The 15947-nt window shown below is 18.6% G+C and overlaps 4 protein-coding genes across 4 annotated transcripts; 2 read left to right on the forward strand and 2 right to left on the reverse strand.

The window, feature by feature from the left end:
* Positions 1 to 9: 9 nt before the first annotated feature.
* Positions 10 to 1793, forward strand: PGAL8A_00356000 (26S proteasome regulatory subunit RPN7, putative; the record flags this gene model as incomplete). Its single annotated transcript, XM_028672612.1, has 4 exons — positions 10 to 375; positions 652 to 984; positions 1181 to 1612; positions 1740 to 1793. 4 exons carry the CDS (start codon positions 10 to 12, stop codon positions 1791 to 1793), a joined length of 1185 nt encoding a protein of 394 aa, XP_028529147.1.
* Positions 1794 to 2341: 548 nt separating this feature from the next.
* PGAL8A_00356100 (conserved Plasmodium protein, unknown function) lies at positions 2342 to 8377 on the reverse strand (the record flags this gene model as incomplete). The annotated part of the gene is made up of 1 exon (XM_028672613.1): positions 2342 to 8377. The coding sequence occupies one exon, from the start codon at positions 8375 to 8377 to the stop codon at positions 2342 to 2344; it is 6036 nt and encodes a 2011-aa protein (XP_028529148.1).
* A 2039-nt stretch (positions 8378 to 10416) lies between these two features.
* Positions 10417 to 12477, reverse strand: PGAL8A_00356200 (RNA methyltransferase, putative; the record flags this gene model as incomplete). The annotated part of the gene is made up of 1 exon (XM_028672614.1): positions 10417 to 12477. One exon carries the CDS (start codon positions 12475 to 12477, stop codon positions 10417 to 10419), a length of 2061 nt encoding a protein of 686 aa, XP_028529149.1.
* Positions 12478 to 13524: 1047 nt separating this feature from the next.
* Positions 13525 to 15835, forward strand: PGAL8A_00356300 (A/G-specific adenine glycosylase, putative; the record flags this gene model as incomplete). The annotated part of the gene is made up of 5 exons (XM_028672615.1): positions 13525 to 14964; positions 15180 to 15242; positions 15356 to 15430; positions 15522 to 15578; positions 15737 to 15835. The coding sequence occupies 5 exons, from the start codon at positions 13525 to 13527 to the stop codon at positions 15833 to 15835; spliced, it is 1734 nt and encodes a 577-aa protein (XP_028529150.1).
* Positions 15836 to 15947: the final 112 nt, after the last annotated feature.

Raw genomic sequence — 15947 nt, forward strand, 5'->3', positions numbered from 1 at the left:
ATAAACATAATGGAAAAGGATAATAAAGAAGAAAATTATGAACTCAATAAGGATTGCTATCCAAACTTTTATTTGGCTGATTTATTTTATAATTTACAATTATCACATATATCAATAAATGAGAGAAATGAAACTTTACAAAAGTTGTTAGATGAAATAGAAAAAAATAATATGTATCCGTATTATAGTTATATTTGCGAAGAATTAAATTTAAATATAGATCAAGATTTATATAAAAAGTTAAAAGATAAAGCTGATGAAGAAATGAATGAAATAGAAAAAAAAATATTAGAGTCTTCTGAAAATTTTGATTCTGTTGAAACAAAAAATGATCTTCTAATAAAAGCAAATTTTTTTTGTAAAATTGGAGATAAGGTAAGGATATGAATAAAAATAGTAAAAAAACTGTTATTATATAATTACTAATTTATTTTTTATATAAAAAAAAAAAAAATAATAATAATAATAATAATGAGATTGAAACCATTTATATATAAAATCAAATAATATAGGAACTTTATATATATATATTAATATATAATTTTATAATCATTGTTATATTTTTATAATTATGTAGTATAATATTTTATGTACGTATTATATACAAAAATATTGTATTAAAATATTATTTTTTATTTTTTTTATTGAAAGGAAAATTCATTTAAAGAATATGAAGAAGCATATAAAAAAGGAATAGGTATTGGAGTAAAATTAGATATTTTACTTACCATGATAAGAATTAGTATCTTTTTTAATGATCTAAAAAATACAAAAAAATATTTAGAGCAAGCTAAAACACAAATGGAAAAAGGTGGTGATTGGGAAAGAAAAAATAAACTAAAAATTTATGAAGCTTTAAATTATATTATGATTAGAAACTTTTCAGAAGCATCTAAAATTTTAATAGATGCAGCCTCAACTTTTACAGCTACTGAAATTCTATCATATGACCAGCTCATATTTTATGTTGTTATCCTTAGCATAGTAACAAAATAAAAAACAAATTTTTTTTAAATGTGATTTTTTATTTATTATAAATGCCTTTTTTTTTTTCTTTTTGAATATGATGCATTATATATACATCCTTTAAAATATTTACAATGTGTTATGTTATATATATTCCACTTTTAAAAAATAATTTTTTTTTTTTTTTTTTTTTTTGTTTATTTTTCATTTATAGATGACTGAAGAAAGAACAGTATTGAATAAAAAAATTTTAAATAATTCCGTAATTTTGCAAGTAACAAGTAGTGATGATGATTTGCAGAGTTATATTTCATCTTTTTATCATTGCGATTATAGAACATTCATGGAAAAAATAATAAAAATAGCTATACGTGTTAAGAGAGATAAATATATAGGTAGACATTATAGATATTTTATTAGAAATACTAGAGTAAGAGCATATAAGCAATTTTTAGAGCCATTTAAAAATGTTACTCTTAAAAACATGGCTTACGCTTTTGGAGTTAGTGAAGAATTTATTGAAAGTGAAGTATCATCATTTATCGCTAATGGAAAACTAAATTGTAAAATAGATAAAGTTAATGGATCTATTGAAAGCAATCAACCTAATGAAAGAAATACAATGTATTTGAATACAATTAAAAAGGTATTAGTGAAAAAAAATAAATTGAATTTTTATATTAGTATATATATTTATAAAGCTCATGTTAATATAAATAAGTATATATATATATGTGTGACATATTTATTTATTTTATTTTTTTTTTTTATAGGGAGATATTTTGCTTAATAGGATACAAAAATTATCTAGAGTTATCGATATGTAAAATTATTTCAATAATTACTCAATTATTTTTTATTATATTTCTTCTCTTTTTTTTTCTTTTTTTTTTTTTTTTTAAATACCAATTCTTTAGATTTTTATTTTTATATTTACAAAATATAAGTTTAACTATTCTAATTTTGTTATTATTAAAATTTTTTGATAATCTGATTTATCATCAAGTATTTAATTGTTTTTTTTTTTTTTTTTTTTATTTAAAGGATATATTTTTTTCTTTTTACAAAACAAAAAACAAAAATATTTAGTTAATTAAAAAAGGAAAATATTAAAACAACAGTCTTATATAAAAGCATAATGAAAGAATAAATAAGATATTGAATTGGGGAATCAAAAAAAAATACAAAAAAATTAAATAAAAATAAATATATATAACAGAAATATTAAAATAATAATAAAAGTCAAAAAAAAAAAAGTTAATAAAAAGATAAGAATAAAAACTAAAAATAAATGTACGGTGAAACAAAAAAAGCATTTATTTTTTGTTAAGAAAATTTACTGAATTAAATAAATAAATGAAAAATGTAAGAATAATCACATATTAATTCTTTTTGAACAAGCATTTGCAATATATTGTAAATAAACAGTCTTTAGCAAGTACATATCTTTATAAAGATTAAAATGAAATTTATGAATATTAATTGTACTAAATGGGTGCAATCTAAGTGGTTTAAAAATAATTTGTAGAATTCTATTTTCTGAATCAGAATTTAAAATAGAAGAATGATATTCATTTTCAAATATATGTAAAAAGCATTTTATATTATTTAATGAATATTTTATGATCATTTTATTTGTTAGTTTAAATAGTTTCAAACTCATTTCATAATTAACTAGTGTATCTTTTTTACCATGTATGAAATCAATTGTTAAATTTTGAAAAATCTCAGTTAAATATTTATTTTTCTTGAAATCATTAATTATTTTAAAAAATTCTTTTAACACTATCATATTGTCCCAATGAACATATGAACATTTTTTATTCATAACAAAAGAACTTAACAAATAAAAAATACTATTTTTTAAGACACTTTTTACCAATTTTTGTGTGTTAGTAAATGGTGCAACTAATACAACCTTATTAATTGTTATTTTCAGTTCATTTTTCAATATATTTTCTTTTAATTTTTTTTTGCTTTTTACAATGCTTAATATTTCATTAATTGTAATTGTTTTAATAGGATTATTGTTATTCAGTTCATTTTTCATTTTTGTATCTAGCTTTTTACAATAGCTATTATCAATATATTTTTTACGAATAATATTGTTTTCACTACTGTAAAACGAACAGTTATTTATATCAAACCATTTATCACTATTTCTAATATATGATATATTATCAAAAACGTTATTTTTGTGTATATTTTCTAATTTTATTTTTTCTTTTTCCTTGCCATTCTTCCTTTTTATGAACTGTTCATGTAAAATTTTGTCTGAATTAATTTTATCAATAAAAATATCTTGAAAAGTCAGTATTTTTTTTTCATCATACACATACTCATTAATTTTTTGGTTGTTTTGATTTAATTTTATGTATAGATTACCTTCATTTTTTACTTCTTTAATTGGTTCAGATTCCTTTTTTTCAAAAGGAGTTTTATTTGCATCCTCAAAAAAATCATTGTATAAACTTTTTGCTATATCTAGTAACAATTGTAAGCTTACACTACACCCTAAAGAATAACCAAATATATTTATGCATATGTTTTTATTTCCGTTTGTTTTTTTAATTTCTTTTATTGCTTCTTTTAATGCAGCTAATGCACTTGTTTTAAATGTAAGAGGAGAAGGATGTCCTATGCTATTATTGTAAGCTGGGTAATCTAATAATAAAAAAGAATATTTTACTTTTTGTGTTTTTTTTTTGTTTTTAAATATAAGTGGACCATATATATCAGTGTAATTCAATTTATCATTTCTGAAATTTTTTTTTCTTTTTTCAAAAGAAGGATTCCTGCCTTGCATATGATAAGATATAAAATTGAATAATTCATCATCTGTACTTAAATTACTAGATTCGTCACTTTTTTCTATAAAAAAATCATAGGATTCCCCTTCGTTTTCACCTACATTTTTCTCACAAGGAAAATTATTTAAATTATCAAGACAATCATTAAGTGTAACACTATTAGAACATGAAATATTTTTATTTTTTTTAAAATATTCACAAAATAAATTCTCTTCATTACTAGTACTATAGCTTATTTCTGAAGATTTTAAATATTTCCTATTTTTATCTATATAAATATTTTTTTTCCTTTCTTTTTCATTCCTTTCTTTCTTTTCTTCATTTTCTTCCTTTTCTTTTTCTTTTTCTTTTTCTTCTTTTTCTTTTTCTTTTTTTATTTCTTTTTTTTTCTTTTTTTTTCTTTTAATTTCTTCATAATACATATCTAAAAATTCATTATAATTATTTGGACCGAATACTACATAATTATTATTATATTCATTATAATAAGCTACTATCCTATTATATATATCCATAGAAGTATTATATAAATTTTTGTTACAAAATATTTCTTTAGGTAATTCAGGTAATTCTCTTCTATGAGATAAATTTTTTTTATTTATATGTTTATATGAACTTTTCTTATTATTAGGTATATTCTTTCTTATATCACTATTAAGAAAGTTACATTGTTGATATCTATTTTGAGGAGTTTTTTCCATTTTTATATCAACATATCTTTTGATATCTATCTTCTTGTTAACAACAAATTTTCCATCTGCACATAAATTATCATTTGAATTATCTTTTTGATTTTTTTTTATCTTAACTCTTTTCAATTTTCTTACATATTTTTCGTATTCTACTGGTGGTATTTCTGTTGCATATCTTAAAATTTTATAAACAATATTTAAAGAGTCCATTGATTTCATATCTTTACCACCAAAAACAATCCATAGATATATAGGTATTTCAACATCTTCTTTATCCAGATTTTTTTTTATTTTTTTAGTATTTTTATCTCTAATTTTATTAAATATTGAATCATACAATTTTGAGTTAATGAAGTTTCTTATTTTGAAATTGTTTATGTCTACTGAGTTTGTTTTATTTATAGAATCATATTTTTCTTTATAATCCGAAATACTATTTAATTTATTATTGAGTAGATTTTTTCTTATAGAATTATTCTTTATATCTACAAATTCTTTTATATTGTCTTCTTTCATATATTCCCTCGAACTATTTATAATCTTTGTCTTATCTATTATATTAATATCTTTATTTTCATTTTTATTAGGTACTACAAGTTTATTTTTTAAACTATTTTCCTTTAAATGCTTAATTGAATTATTTAAGTAATTATAATAATATTCAAAAAGAAAAAATATATTTTCACATATATATGGAAAAATAGGTTCAATTTTACTATTCGCAAATGTCATATATACATACGGGGCATTATACAATAAACTATCAAGAAAAACAACTTTTTTGTATTGAGTATCGGATAATAAGTTGTTATTCATACTTTCATTTTTTTCATTATAATATATATTATTTTTATCTATTTTTACTTTATTTCTTTTTATTTCTTTCTCTACTTCTAATTCGTTTTTTTCTCTTATATTGTTTTCTAAAAAAGAACTAACATGCTCCTTTTTTCTTTCCTTTCCATTATCATCTATGATACTTTCTAAATTATTTTTATTTTGATTGATTTCATTATATATTGAAGTATAAATTTTAGCATCCTTGTTACTACTGTGATAATTTTTTAAAGGAATATATAAATTCTTTTTGGTTGAACAAAAAGAATCATACATATCTATATAATCACTATTTGATAACATTTTTATAGAAGAATTAGATTCATTCTTTATTTTTAAAAAATTCCACGAACCTTTATTTATAAAAGAATTATCACTTGTTATTTTTTGTATTCTTAATGAATTTTCTACTTCATGAACATTTATTGGTGGTATTAAATAGGCATTGTATATATAAGGGTAATTAAAATGTTCTGTATTTTTATCAATTATTACTATATCCTTCACTTGATTAATCATTAATTCAAAATTTAGACGCATTATTAAATAATTATAAAGAGTTTCTTTGTTATTAGTGTTGTTATAAAAAAATAACTCATACCATGTGTTTTTATATTTAAAAAGGTTTATATCTTCACTTTCTATTTTTAATGCTGGTATCTCAATACTTCTATTCAGTTTACATTTATAATTCTCTAGTTCTCCTAAATGTACTGGGTTTTGAGGCAAACTCAAAATTTCTCTTTGTGTTATTTTTATATTACTTACATTTGATATAACATTTTTGTATCTTTTTTCATTTGTATATATTTTTAAATCTTTTACATAAATATTATCATTATCTACAAATAATTTTGCTATTCTATTCTTTTTTAAATTTTTCATTTTTTTTTTTATTTTTAATTCATTAAGGTGATATATATCCTGTATTGAATTAAAATATTCACTTTTTTCTTTATGTAAAGAATCTTTAGAATATTTTATTTCATTACTATTTAAATATTCTTCTTTATTTTTTTTATTTTCAACATCTTTTCTAAAATATAAAAACTTTTCTATTATTGATTGTTTTGAGTAAAAACTATTTTTTTTTATGAACTCACAAGTAGCCTTATTTTTATTTTTCAAATAATTTTTGTAAATTCTATTATATATAATTTTCTTTTTATTATCCTTGTTATAACTTAAGAAATTATCATCTTTTTTTTCTTTTTTTTTTTCTACGAAATTATAATTTATTAATTCATCTTCTCTTTCTTCATTTTTGCTTTTTTTTACACATTTTAAATTATATATATCTGCTAAAAAATTATTTTCTTTTTTATTATTTCTCTTATCTAATTTTATAAATTTGATGGTAGGACTTTTTACATTTATCAATTCTTCTTTTGTAACATTTTTGTCATTTTTCATTGGGAAGTTATCCGTTGTTTTCTTCATTATATCATTCATTTCTTTGTTTTTTATTCGTTCAATATCAACAGGAATTTTATATTTTAACATATTTTTGTTAATCCTTTCTTTGGGAAGTTCACTCATAGTTATATCATGATAATCTTCATTATCATAAAAGGAAAAATTGTTATTCTCACTATATGAAATGCATCTACTATTATTAATGTTTATTTCATTTTTATTACTTGTATATTTTTTGTATCTATCGCTTTTTTTATGGAAATTTTTATATGATGATTCTTCTCTTAATTGATTATTATCATCTTTAGTAGAATTAGTTTCTATATTTTCCATACTATCTTTAAAATGCTTATTTACAGATGAAGGTTTTATTTGTTCATGAGAGCATAATTCTATGAATTTATAACTTGAATTCTTAATTATACGAATATTTTTTAAATCATTTTCACTGTTATATTTTGTGTCTATTTGATCATATTCACCTTCTCTTAATGCATTTTTATAATCATTACTAGTAATATTTTCGTAGACTTCTTTTATCGTATCAAATTGAATAATTTCGTCGATTGAATCATCATTTTTTTTTAAATTATGTGTGATTAATTTTTTTGTATTATTTAATTCATTAATAAATATATTATTTTCATTATTATTAAATATAAATCCTTCAGTTTCTTTTTTTATTTGCTTTCCTTTGTTTATTTTCATAATATATTTATTTTCTTCATATGAATTTTTTTTTTTTGTTTTATATACATTTTCTTCATTTAAATATACTTTACTTTTTCCATTTATTTTTTCTCTTGTTTCTTTTCTTTTGGTTACATTAGAATCTATAGTACTTTTCGATAAATTTTGTTTTCCTTTTAGTGGCATTGCAATGTCATATTTTTTTTTATTTTTATGGTTACAATAAATAGGAAAGTTATTGAAATTTTCCTGAAAATAAAATGGTGATATATATATATCTTTTGATGAACAGTTTTCCTTTTTTAACATTTTACAAGAAAAATAACAAGAATTTTCAACACATAAATTTGTCTTTTTTTTTTTCTCTTTTGTCATTGGTGAAGTTAAAAAAGAAAGATACTGTCTACTTTTTATTTCTTTTTTCTTTTCTTCTGTTACATTTTTATCGTAATTGTCAATATATTTATTTATATAAATGTTCATTTTTTTACTATTATTCATACTGTTGTCAATATCACTAAAGTTACATTTTTTTATATTATCTTTATCTACATTTAAATTATTTGTTTCATTGAAGTTTAAGTTGCATACACACTTTTTGTTTATATTTAATAAATTTTCATTTACTGACAATTTATTCATTTTTTTTTTTTTTTTTTTTTTAATGAATTTAAAATTAATTAAATTAATTGATGAAATCTTATTCTTTGCCAAATAATATTTATTCAAGAATAGGTTTTTATGTCCACATTTATTTTTATTATATTTTTTTTTGACCCTTAAACGGTCAATAATTTTTTTTAAATTGTACTGTATATAATTTACATTCCATTTCTTTTTTTTTTTATTTGCATTTTTTTCTTCTATAATATTAATGTATTCTATTTGTGAATTTCTTTTATCTTTTTCAGATATTTCTTCAGGAACTTTTTCAAAAAATATTATGGAATGAATAACATTCTTCATTGATTTAGTTTTGTCTGATAAATTACAAAAAGAAATTGCTTTATATGAAAAATATATTTTTTTTTTTTTAAGGAAATTTTTTTACTGATATTCTTATAAATCTTCAAGTTTCCATTTTCCATATATTTTTCTTTAAGGAACTTTCAAATAATTTTTTTTTTTCTTTTTTTTTTTTCTTTAATTGTTATGTTGTTACTTTTTCCATTTAAAATTTTATCTGTTTTATCTATATTTTCAAAGATTAACTTTTTTTTGAGCTAAGTTGAACGAAGGGTGTGTCCTTCATATAATGCATTATTTAATGGATATGAATTATTATTATACAAGATATTATATTTTGTAAAATTAATATTTACATAATCTTTTTTCTCTTCGTTAATAGATTTTTTATCATTAATTTTTTTATTTTTTTTCGTTGATATTATAGATATTCATGTAATTTTCTTTTGTTTTATTTATACTTTTGATTTTTTTAAAGAAGTATTTCGTTTTCTGTATTTTCACTTTCAAGTATAAAATTGGAAAAGATAAATAAATCACATAAAAAGTAATTAGTTGGTCAAAATAATTCTGTTTTTAAGTTTAGGAATTTTTTTTTTTTTTGAGTTTTTTATATGTTATTTTTAATTGTTTCATTCTTCTTTGTTTTACTTAGTCTATTTTCCAAAATTTTTTATTTAAAATTTTTTTTTAACCAAATTATATATTCAAATATATCTGTAGAATCAAAGAACATATTTGAACAGCAAAATATAGTGGATGAATAGGACAATATTATTTTTAAAAGAGTTTCGCATATATTATTTTTAGAATACAAGTTTTTTTTTTTTTTTTTTTTTTTTACCAAATTCATACATATATTTGCACCTCCTCCGCATAATAAATTATGTGTAATAGATTATTCTTTCAAAGTGATACTATTATATATATAATTTATAATTATTCTTTTATGGAATATATATAACATTGAAATTGTGTTAAAAAGGAAGCTGCACATTTTATTTTTTTTGGATTCATTAACAAATTAATAAATATTTAAATAAAATATATTTTACAATTAATTTAAAAAAATTTAACTAGATGCAAATTAAAACATTTTTTTTATTCTTCATTTTTTTTCGTTTATTTTATTTTTGTTATATTTATTTTTCTTTATGATACAGATGTATTAAATTTTAACATTTAATATGTCATGAAAATATTTTAAAGGAGATATTAATATTCAAAACTACTTAATTTTTTTGTTAGTAGTTAAATATCTTATTTTTTAATAGCTGCCATAACAATTATCTAATAAATAAAAATATAAGAATATTAAATAATATTAAAGGAAAAAAAAACTTAGAAATATATATTATTTTTTATGAACCTTTTAATATTTAAAAAAAAAAAAAAAAAGTAATTTTATTTTATTACCTGTTATTCTTTATAATATTTTTTTTAAACCTTTAACTATTAAAAAAGTTATATTCTTTGTAACGTAAAATGTTTACTAAAAGAAAAATTATATTTAGAATAATTCTGAAGAACTTTTTAACTTTATTTGAATTATCACGTAATTATAATTTTTTGTTTTAAATATAACAAGAAAATTTAAGCTACTTATGCATATAAAACACTTTAAGAGTTGAAAAAAAAAAAAAAAAAAAAAAACAAACAAACAAACAAACAAGTTTTTCTAAATTTAGAAATATTCAATTTAAAAATATATTTTGTAAAATTTAACAAGAAATGAAAATGTTATGTAGAAAGTTTGAAGATAAAAAATTATACAAAATTTAAATATTAAAATTTAAAAAGGTATAATACATAAATATGCAGAAAACATATTTTCTTTTATCAAATGAACATTTTTTTCATTTACTTAATGAAAATGTAATTTTTTTCATATCTACTAATATAAATAAGAAATTTTGTTACTTTAAAGATATATATATTTTAATGTGTTTTTTTTTTTTTTTTTTTTTGGAGAAAAGTTGTATTTTATCGACTTTTATAATAACCTTTGTGAGATTTAATTTTTTTTTTTTTATCTCTCTTCAATTCTCATTCTTTTTGTTTAGTCTTTTTTTGTTGTTTTTAATAAATTTTTTTTGAATTTTTTTATTCTTAACACTTAAATTACTTTTTGTGTTATCAATTTTTTTATTTTCTTTTTTTGATTCTGTCTGTTTCGATTCATTTAATAAAACCTTTTTGTTTTTACTTTTAATATTTTTATTATAAGTTTTATTTTTTAGTTTTTTTTTTTCCTTTTCTTTAAAGATGTTTTCTTTATTTCCTTTATCACTTGGATTACTATTTTTTATGTTTTTTTTAAATTTTAGTTTATTTGAATGTTTTTCTTTTTTTTTGTTGTGAAAATGAATATTCTTTTTTACTTTTTTATTATTATTTAATTTATTATCATTATTTACTTTTGTGTTTTTGTTATAAAATGTACTATTTTCTTTTAAATTGCTAATATCATTATTTTTGTTGTATTTTTGGGTATTTTTCACTTCTTTTTTTTTTGAATCTTTTTCTTTTTTAGTTATAATGGACTTATTCTTGTCAAATATTGCATCTGATCTTTTAATTAATTTTGCAACAAAAAAATTATCATGGTTATGTTTATGTAAATAAATTCTTTTGCATAAAGAAATTTTACTTGAAAATTGTTTTTTCTTATAATGAGTTATGCCAGGATCTCCAATATTAATATTTAATGGTAATAAATTAACATCTCTTTTTTTTAAGATATAATTTATAACTTGCTCATTTTCTTCAACAGTAATACTACATGTAGAGTAAACAAGAATACCCCCGTTTTTTAAAAGATTAATTGCATTATTTAAAAGCTTTCTTTGTTTTTGAGCTAATTCTCTTATTTCTTTTATTGTTTTTCTTCTTGCACCCTTATTTTTATTAACTACACCTGTACCACTACAAGGAGCATCTAACAAAATTTTATCAAATTGAAAAGTAAGATGCTTATGAATTTTCAGTGCATCTATGCATGTTACTATTAAATTATTTATTCCCATTCTTGATGCTTGTGCTTCTATAGATTTACATCTAAATTTATTTATATCATTTGCATATACAATTCCTTTATTTTTTTTTATTGCACACATAAATGTACATTTTCCTCCAGGTGCTGCACATAAATCTAATGCTAAATCATTTTCTTGAATATTTAATTCTAAAACTGGAATAAAAGAAGAAGATGATTGAATCATATAATAACCATATAAATATTCGTTTAATGATCCAACATTGGAATTTATATCATTTACAACGATACCTACATTGTTCCATTTATCCCCTTCTTCAACTGAAATATTTTGACTTTTTAAAATTTTCATTAGATTATTTCTAGTTATTTTTAAAGTATTTGTTCTTAAATGTATTTCTTTTGGAATATTATTTAACTCAAGAAATAGATACAATTCTTTTACATCAAATAAATAATTTAAATATTTTATCATTTCTTTTGAGTATTCATAATAATATGAATAATAAAAAAGCAATTCTTTTATTACTTGAGACTTTTCAAATTTTACATTACTTTTTTTTGCATTACTTAATAATAATAATAAATATTTCATTCGATCTTCTATATCTTCATTTTTCATAACTTTATTATTTTTATATATTCCTATTTCATCATAATATATGTTTTCTTTTTTATTTATGTATTTTTTTTTCATCCTTCTTTTTAAACCTATAATATTTAGATCTATGCTTTTCTCTTTATTTTTAATTTCATCCATTTCATTTTCTTCTTTAAAAGAAGCTTCACTTGCTTGTTCCTTTTCTTCCTTTGCTGTTTTCAGAATATTTCCTCTTTCATCATCATCATCACTCATGTAATTATTATTCAAGTCATTATCTGTTAAATTATCACTTATAGCATCATCATAATTTATATCTTCATCATTGTATAATTCATTTTCATCCTCTGTTTCATTATCCTCTATTGAAACATATTCATCTTCACTTTTATTTATTTCAAAGTTGTCATTTTCAAAAAGAGAAAATGTTTGATTTAGATTATCTTCATTAATTTTCAAGTTAGCATTTAATTTATTATTATTTTCACTATTTGAATTATTCATTGAATATAAAAATTAGCTATAGAAAAAAAAAAAATATTGTTAATAAAAATGAAATTATTAATTTTTTCCTTATTTTAAACTTATAAGTATACTTTGTATTTAATTTTTTTTTTTTTTTATATTTTAAAAAGAAAATTTAAATTTAAGAAAAAATTTTCATCATAAATTTTATTAAAAATAAACTAAAAGGAATTTTAAAAATGTTGAAAAAAAAAAAAAAAAAATATATGTAATCATTATTACATGCTATAATTAAAAAAGCTGTAATAATGGAATTTTAATACAAAAAGTAGATAATTAAAATAAAAAAAAACCTTAAAAAAAAAAAAAATGAAAAAGAAGATAAAGATTATATTATGTATATTAAAAATATAAAATATTGAAAAAAAATATAAAAAAAGGAAAATTTAAAATTATAAAGATATAAATTTAAAATAAAAATATGTATATTATGAAATTATAAATATATAGATACAAATTGATTGAAATATAATTAGTGTAATAAAAAGAGAAAAAAAGATAATAAATATAAAAATGAAAAAATCTCCTCGTTTTCTGCTGTTATATTTGGACAACTCGATTAAATATGTAAATAAAATGTATTCAAATATATTTATCCCAGTAAAGACTTATTAGAATCTTTTCTTATTTTTTTATTTTTTATTAAATTCTCCTAAAAAAATTTAAACTATGAAGAGAAATAAAATTATAAGGACTTTTAATTTTATTTGGATTAATTTTGATTAATAATATATATATATATATATATATATATATATATATATATATATATATATATATATATATATATATTAAAAAATAAAAAAGGTATTTAACTTTTTTTATAATATAAGAATTATAAAATAGAATCTAAATAACAATTTTCATCATGAATTTTTTTTTTTTGAAAAATAATAAAAAAAAAATTTTGAATCACAAATAAAATTATGAATAATTTTTTTATAGTTCCTTGACATTTATTATAAATTAGTTAACTGTTTACATGAAAACAAATATATAAAAATATTTTTTTTTTTTTTGTTAAAAATGAATAAGGAATACTCTAAAAAAAGCGACAAAAACAAAAAGGAAAATGAAGAATTTATCCTAAAAGAAGAGAATGAAAATTCTTATTCAGATTACCATTATAATTTTTTACGAAAAAATAGTAATCAATTAAAAAAAAATTTATTAGAATGGTACTACAAATACAGGCGTAGGCTACCATGGAGAAATGATAGCCCGCCTTATACAACAAGTGTTCAGTTAAATGAATGTAAAAATGAAAATAATATTTTGAATTATTTTGTTAAAAATGTTAAACAAGAATGTACTATGGAAAAAATCAATGTAAAAGAGAAGACCTATAATAATAAGAATGATACAAAATTTTTAGGAACCAAAAAAGAGCAGGATGATATGGTTTCTCAAAAATTGAAAAAAAGAAAAAAAGAAAATGTATGTGAAGACAATGAAAATATATATAATTTAATATCGAATGGTGACACTTTTGATATGAAAAAAAATGAAATTACATCAATCATTAATAAGACTAAAAATGAAAATGTTGATAATGTTTTGTTAGATAAAAATGATTTAAGTTTAAAAGGATATAAAATTTATATAAGTGAAATAATGCTACAACAAACAAAGGTGCATACTGTTTTGAATTTTTATTTAAAATGGATGAAAAAATGGAACAATATTTTTGAGTTATCAAAAAGTAATTTGGATGATGTATTAATAGTTTGGAAAGGATTAGGTTATTATAATAGAGCAAAAAATTTATTAGAATGTTGTAAAACTGTAGTAGAAAAATACAATGGTATATTTCCAAATGATTTAAAATTACTAAAAGAATTACCTGGTATTGGTAATTATACATCTAAAGCAATATGCATTCATTTATATAATAGAAAAGATATATGTATTGATACAAACATTATAAGAATTTTTTCTAGAATTACTGATACAATAAATTATTACAATTCTACCATTTTGTCGAAACATTGTGAACAAGTCAGCCATATTTTATGTTCAGATGAATTCAATTATTCTGACTTAAGTCAGGCATTAATGGATTTAGGATCTAGTATTTGTAATAATTCTCCTCAATGTAATATTTGTCCTATAAATAAAAATTGCCTTATTTATTTAAAAAAAAATAAGAAAACAAATAATTTATTTAATTTAGAGCACTCAAATGAATGTGAATTATGCATTAAAGAAAGAAATGTAGAAATAAGAAATGTTCCTCTAGTTAAAAAAAAAAAAAAAACAGATAAAATATGTCTAGTTTTGTTAATAAAAAAAAAAAAAGAAGGAATTAAGAACAAAATAAATGACAATAAATTAAATGACATTGACAATAATTTTTCGGATGATCATTATTTGATGATAAAAAATAAGGACTCTAATTTATTTTCAATGCATTATTTATTCCCTTTTGTACTTCTTGATAAATATGATAAAAAAATATTACATTTGGTAAAATTACATGAAGCAAATCAATATTAAAAAAAACACAAAATAATCTTTTATATTTTAACTGTTTTTACATAAAATAAACATATATATAAAATTAAATTGATTAATTTTATTATTTATTTTATATTAAGAAAAAATTTAATTTTTTTTTTTTTTTTTTTTTAATGTCTCTTAATTACATATTCATAAAAATTAAATTTTTTCAATTTTTGCAGCATTTAAATAGTTTGTTAAAGAATTTAAATTTAAGTAATGATCAGAAAGATTCTTTTTTATATGTAATTTCCAAAATCATTTGTTTTTATATTATTGTTACATATGCTATGAATTTATCTGCATACCTTTATGATATGTATTTTAATGATTTTTATTAAAATTTTTTTTTATGTAGGTAAGTAATTTTAAGCATAAATTTTCTCATCTTACATATGACACATATATTTATTTATGTTCTATTTTGGAATATGTAAGAACAACTCTTAATGTTTTTTTTTTTTTTTTGTTACATATTTTCTTTTTATATATATTAATTATTAATTTAATATATTTTTTTGTAGAAAAATATGGTAATGAATGAAGAAGAATATATATGGATAAAATTAAAAGACATTAAGGTATTTTTTTTTTTCTTTATTTATATATTTTTTCATGAATTTTAATTATTATTTTTTTATATTTTTTTACTTATTAGTATTTATATTAAATGATATAATTTGATAGAAAAAAAAAAAATTATAATTATTATATAAATCAACATTCTTATTCTTTTCAGGATTTTACTCACAATACATTTTGTCAACATATTATAGATTATTATAAAATAAGCATGAATGAAAAAAAAATTTCTTTTAATCGTAGATTTAAGGATTAGATGGAGAATAACTAATTATGGAAAATTTTTTTTTTAACCTCCTTTATTAAAAATTAAAAATTTAAGAAACATAAATTTCACAAATTTATATAATTATGTACTAATTTGATTA

This window comes from Plasmodium gallinaceum (assembly GCF_900005855.1).
Source record: "Plasmodium gallinaceum strain 8A genome assembly, contig: PGAL8A_v1_98, whole genome shotgun sequence".
Lineage (NCBI taxonomy): Eukaryota > Apicomplexa > Aconoidasida > Haemosporida > Plasmodiidae > Plasmodium > Plasmodium gallinaceum.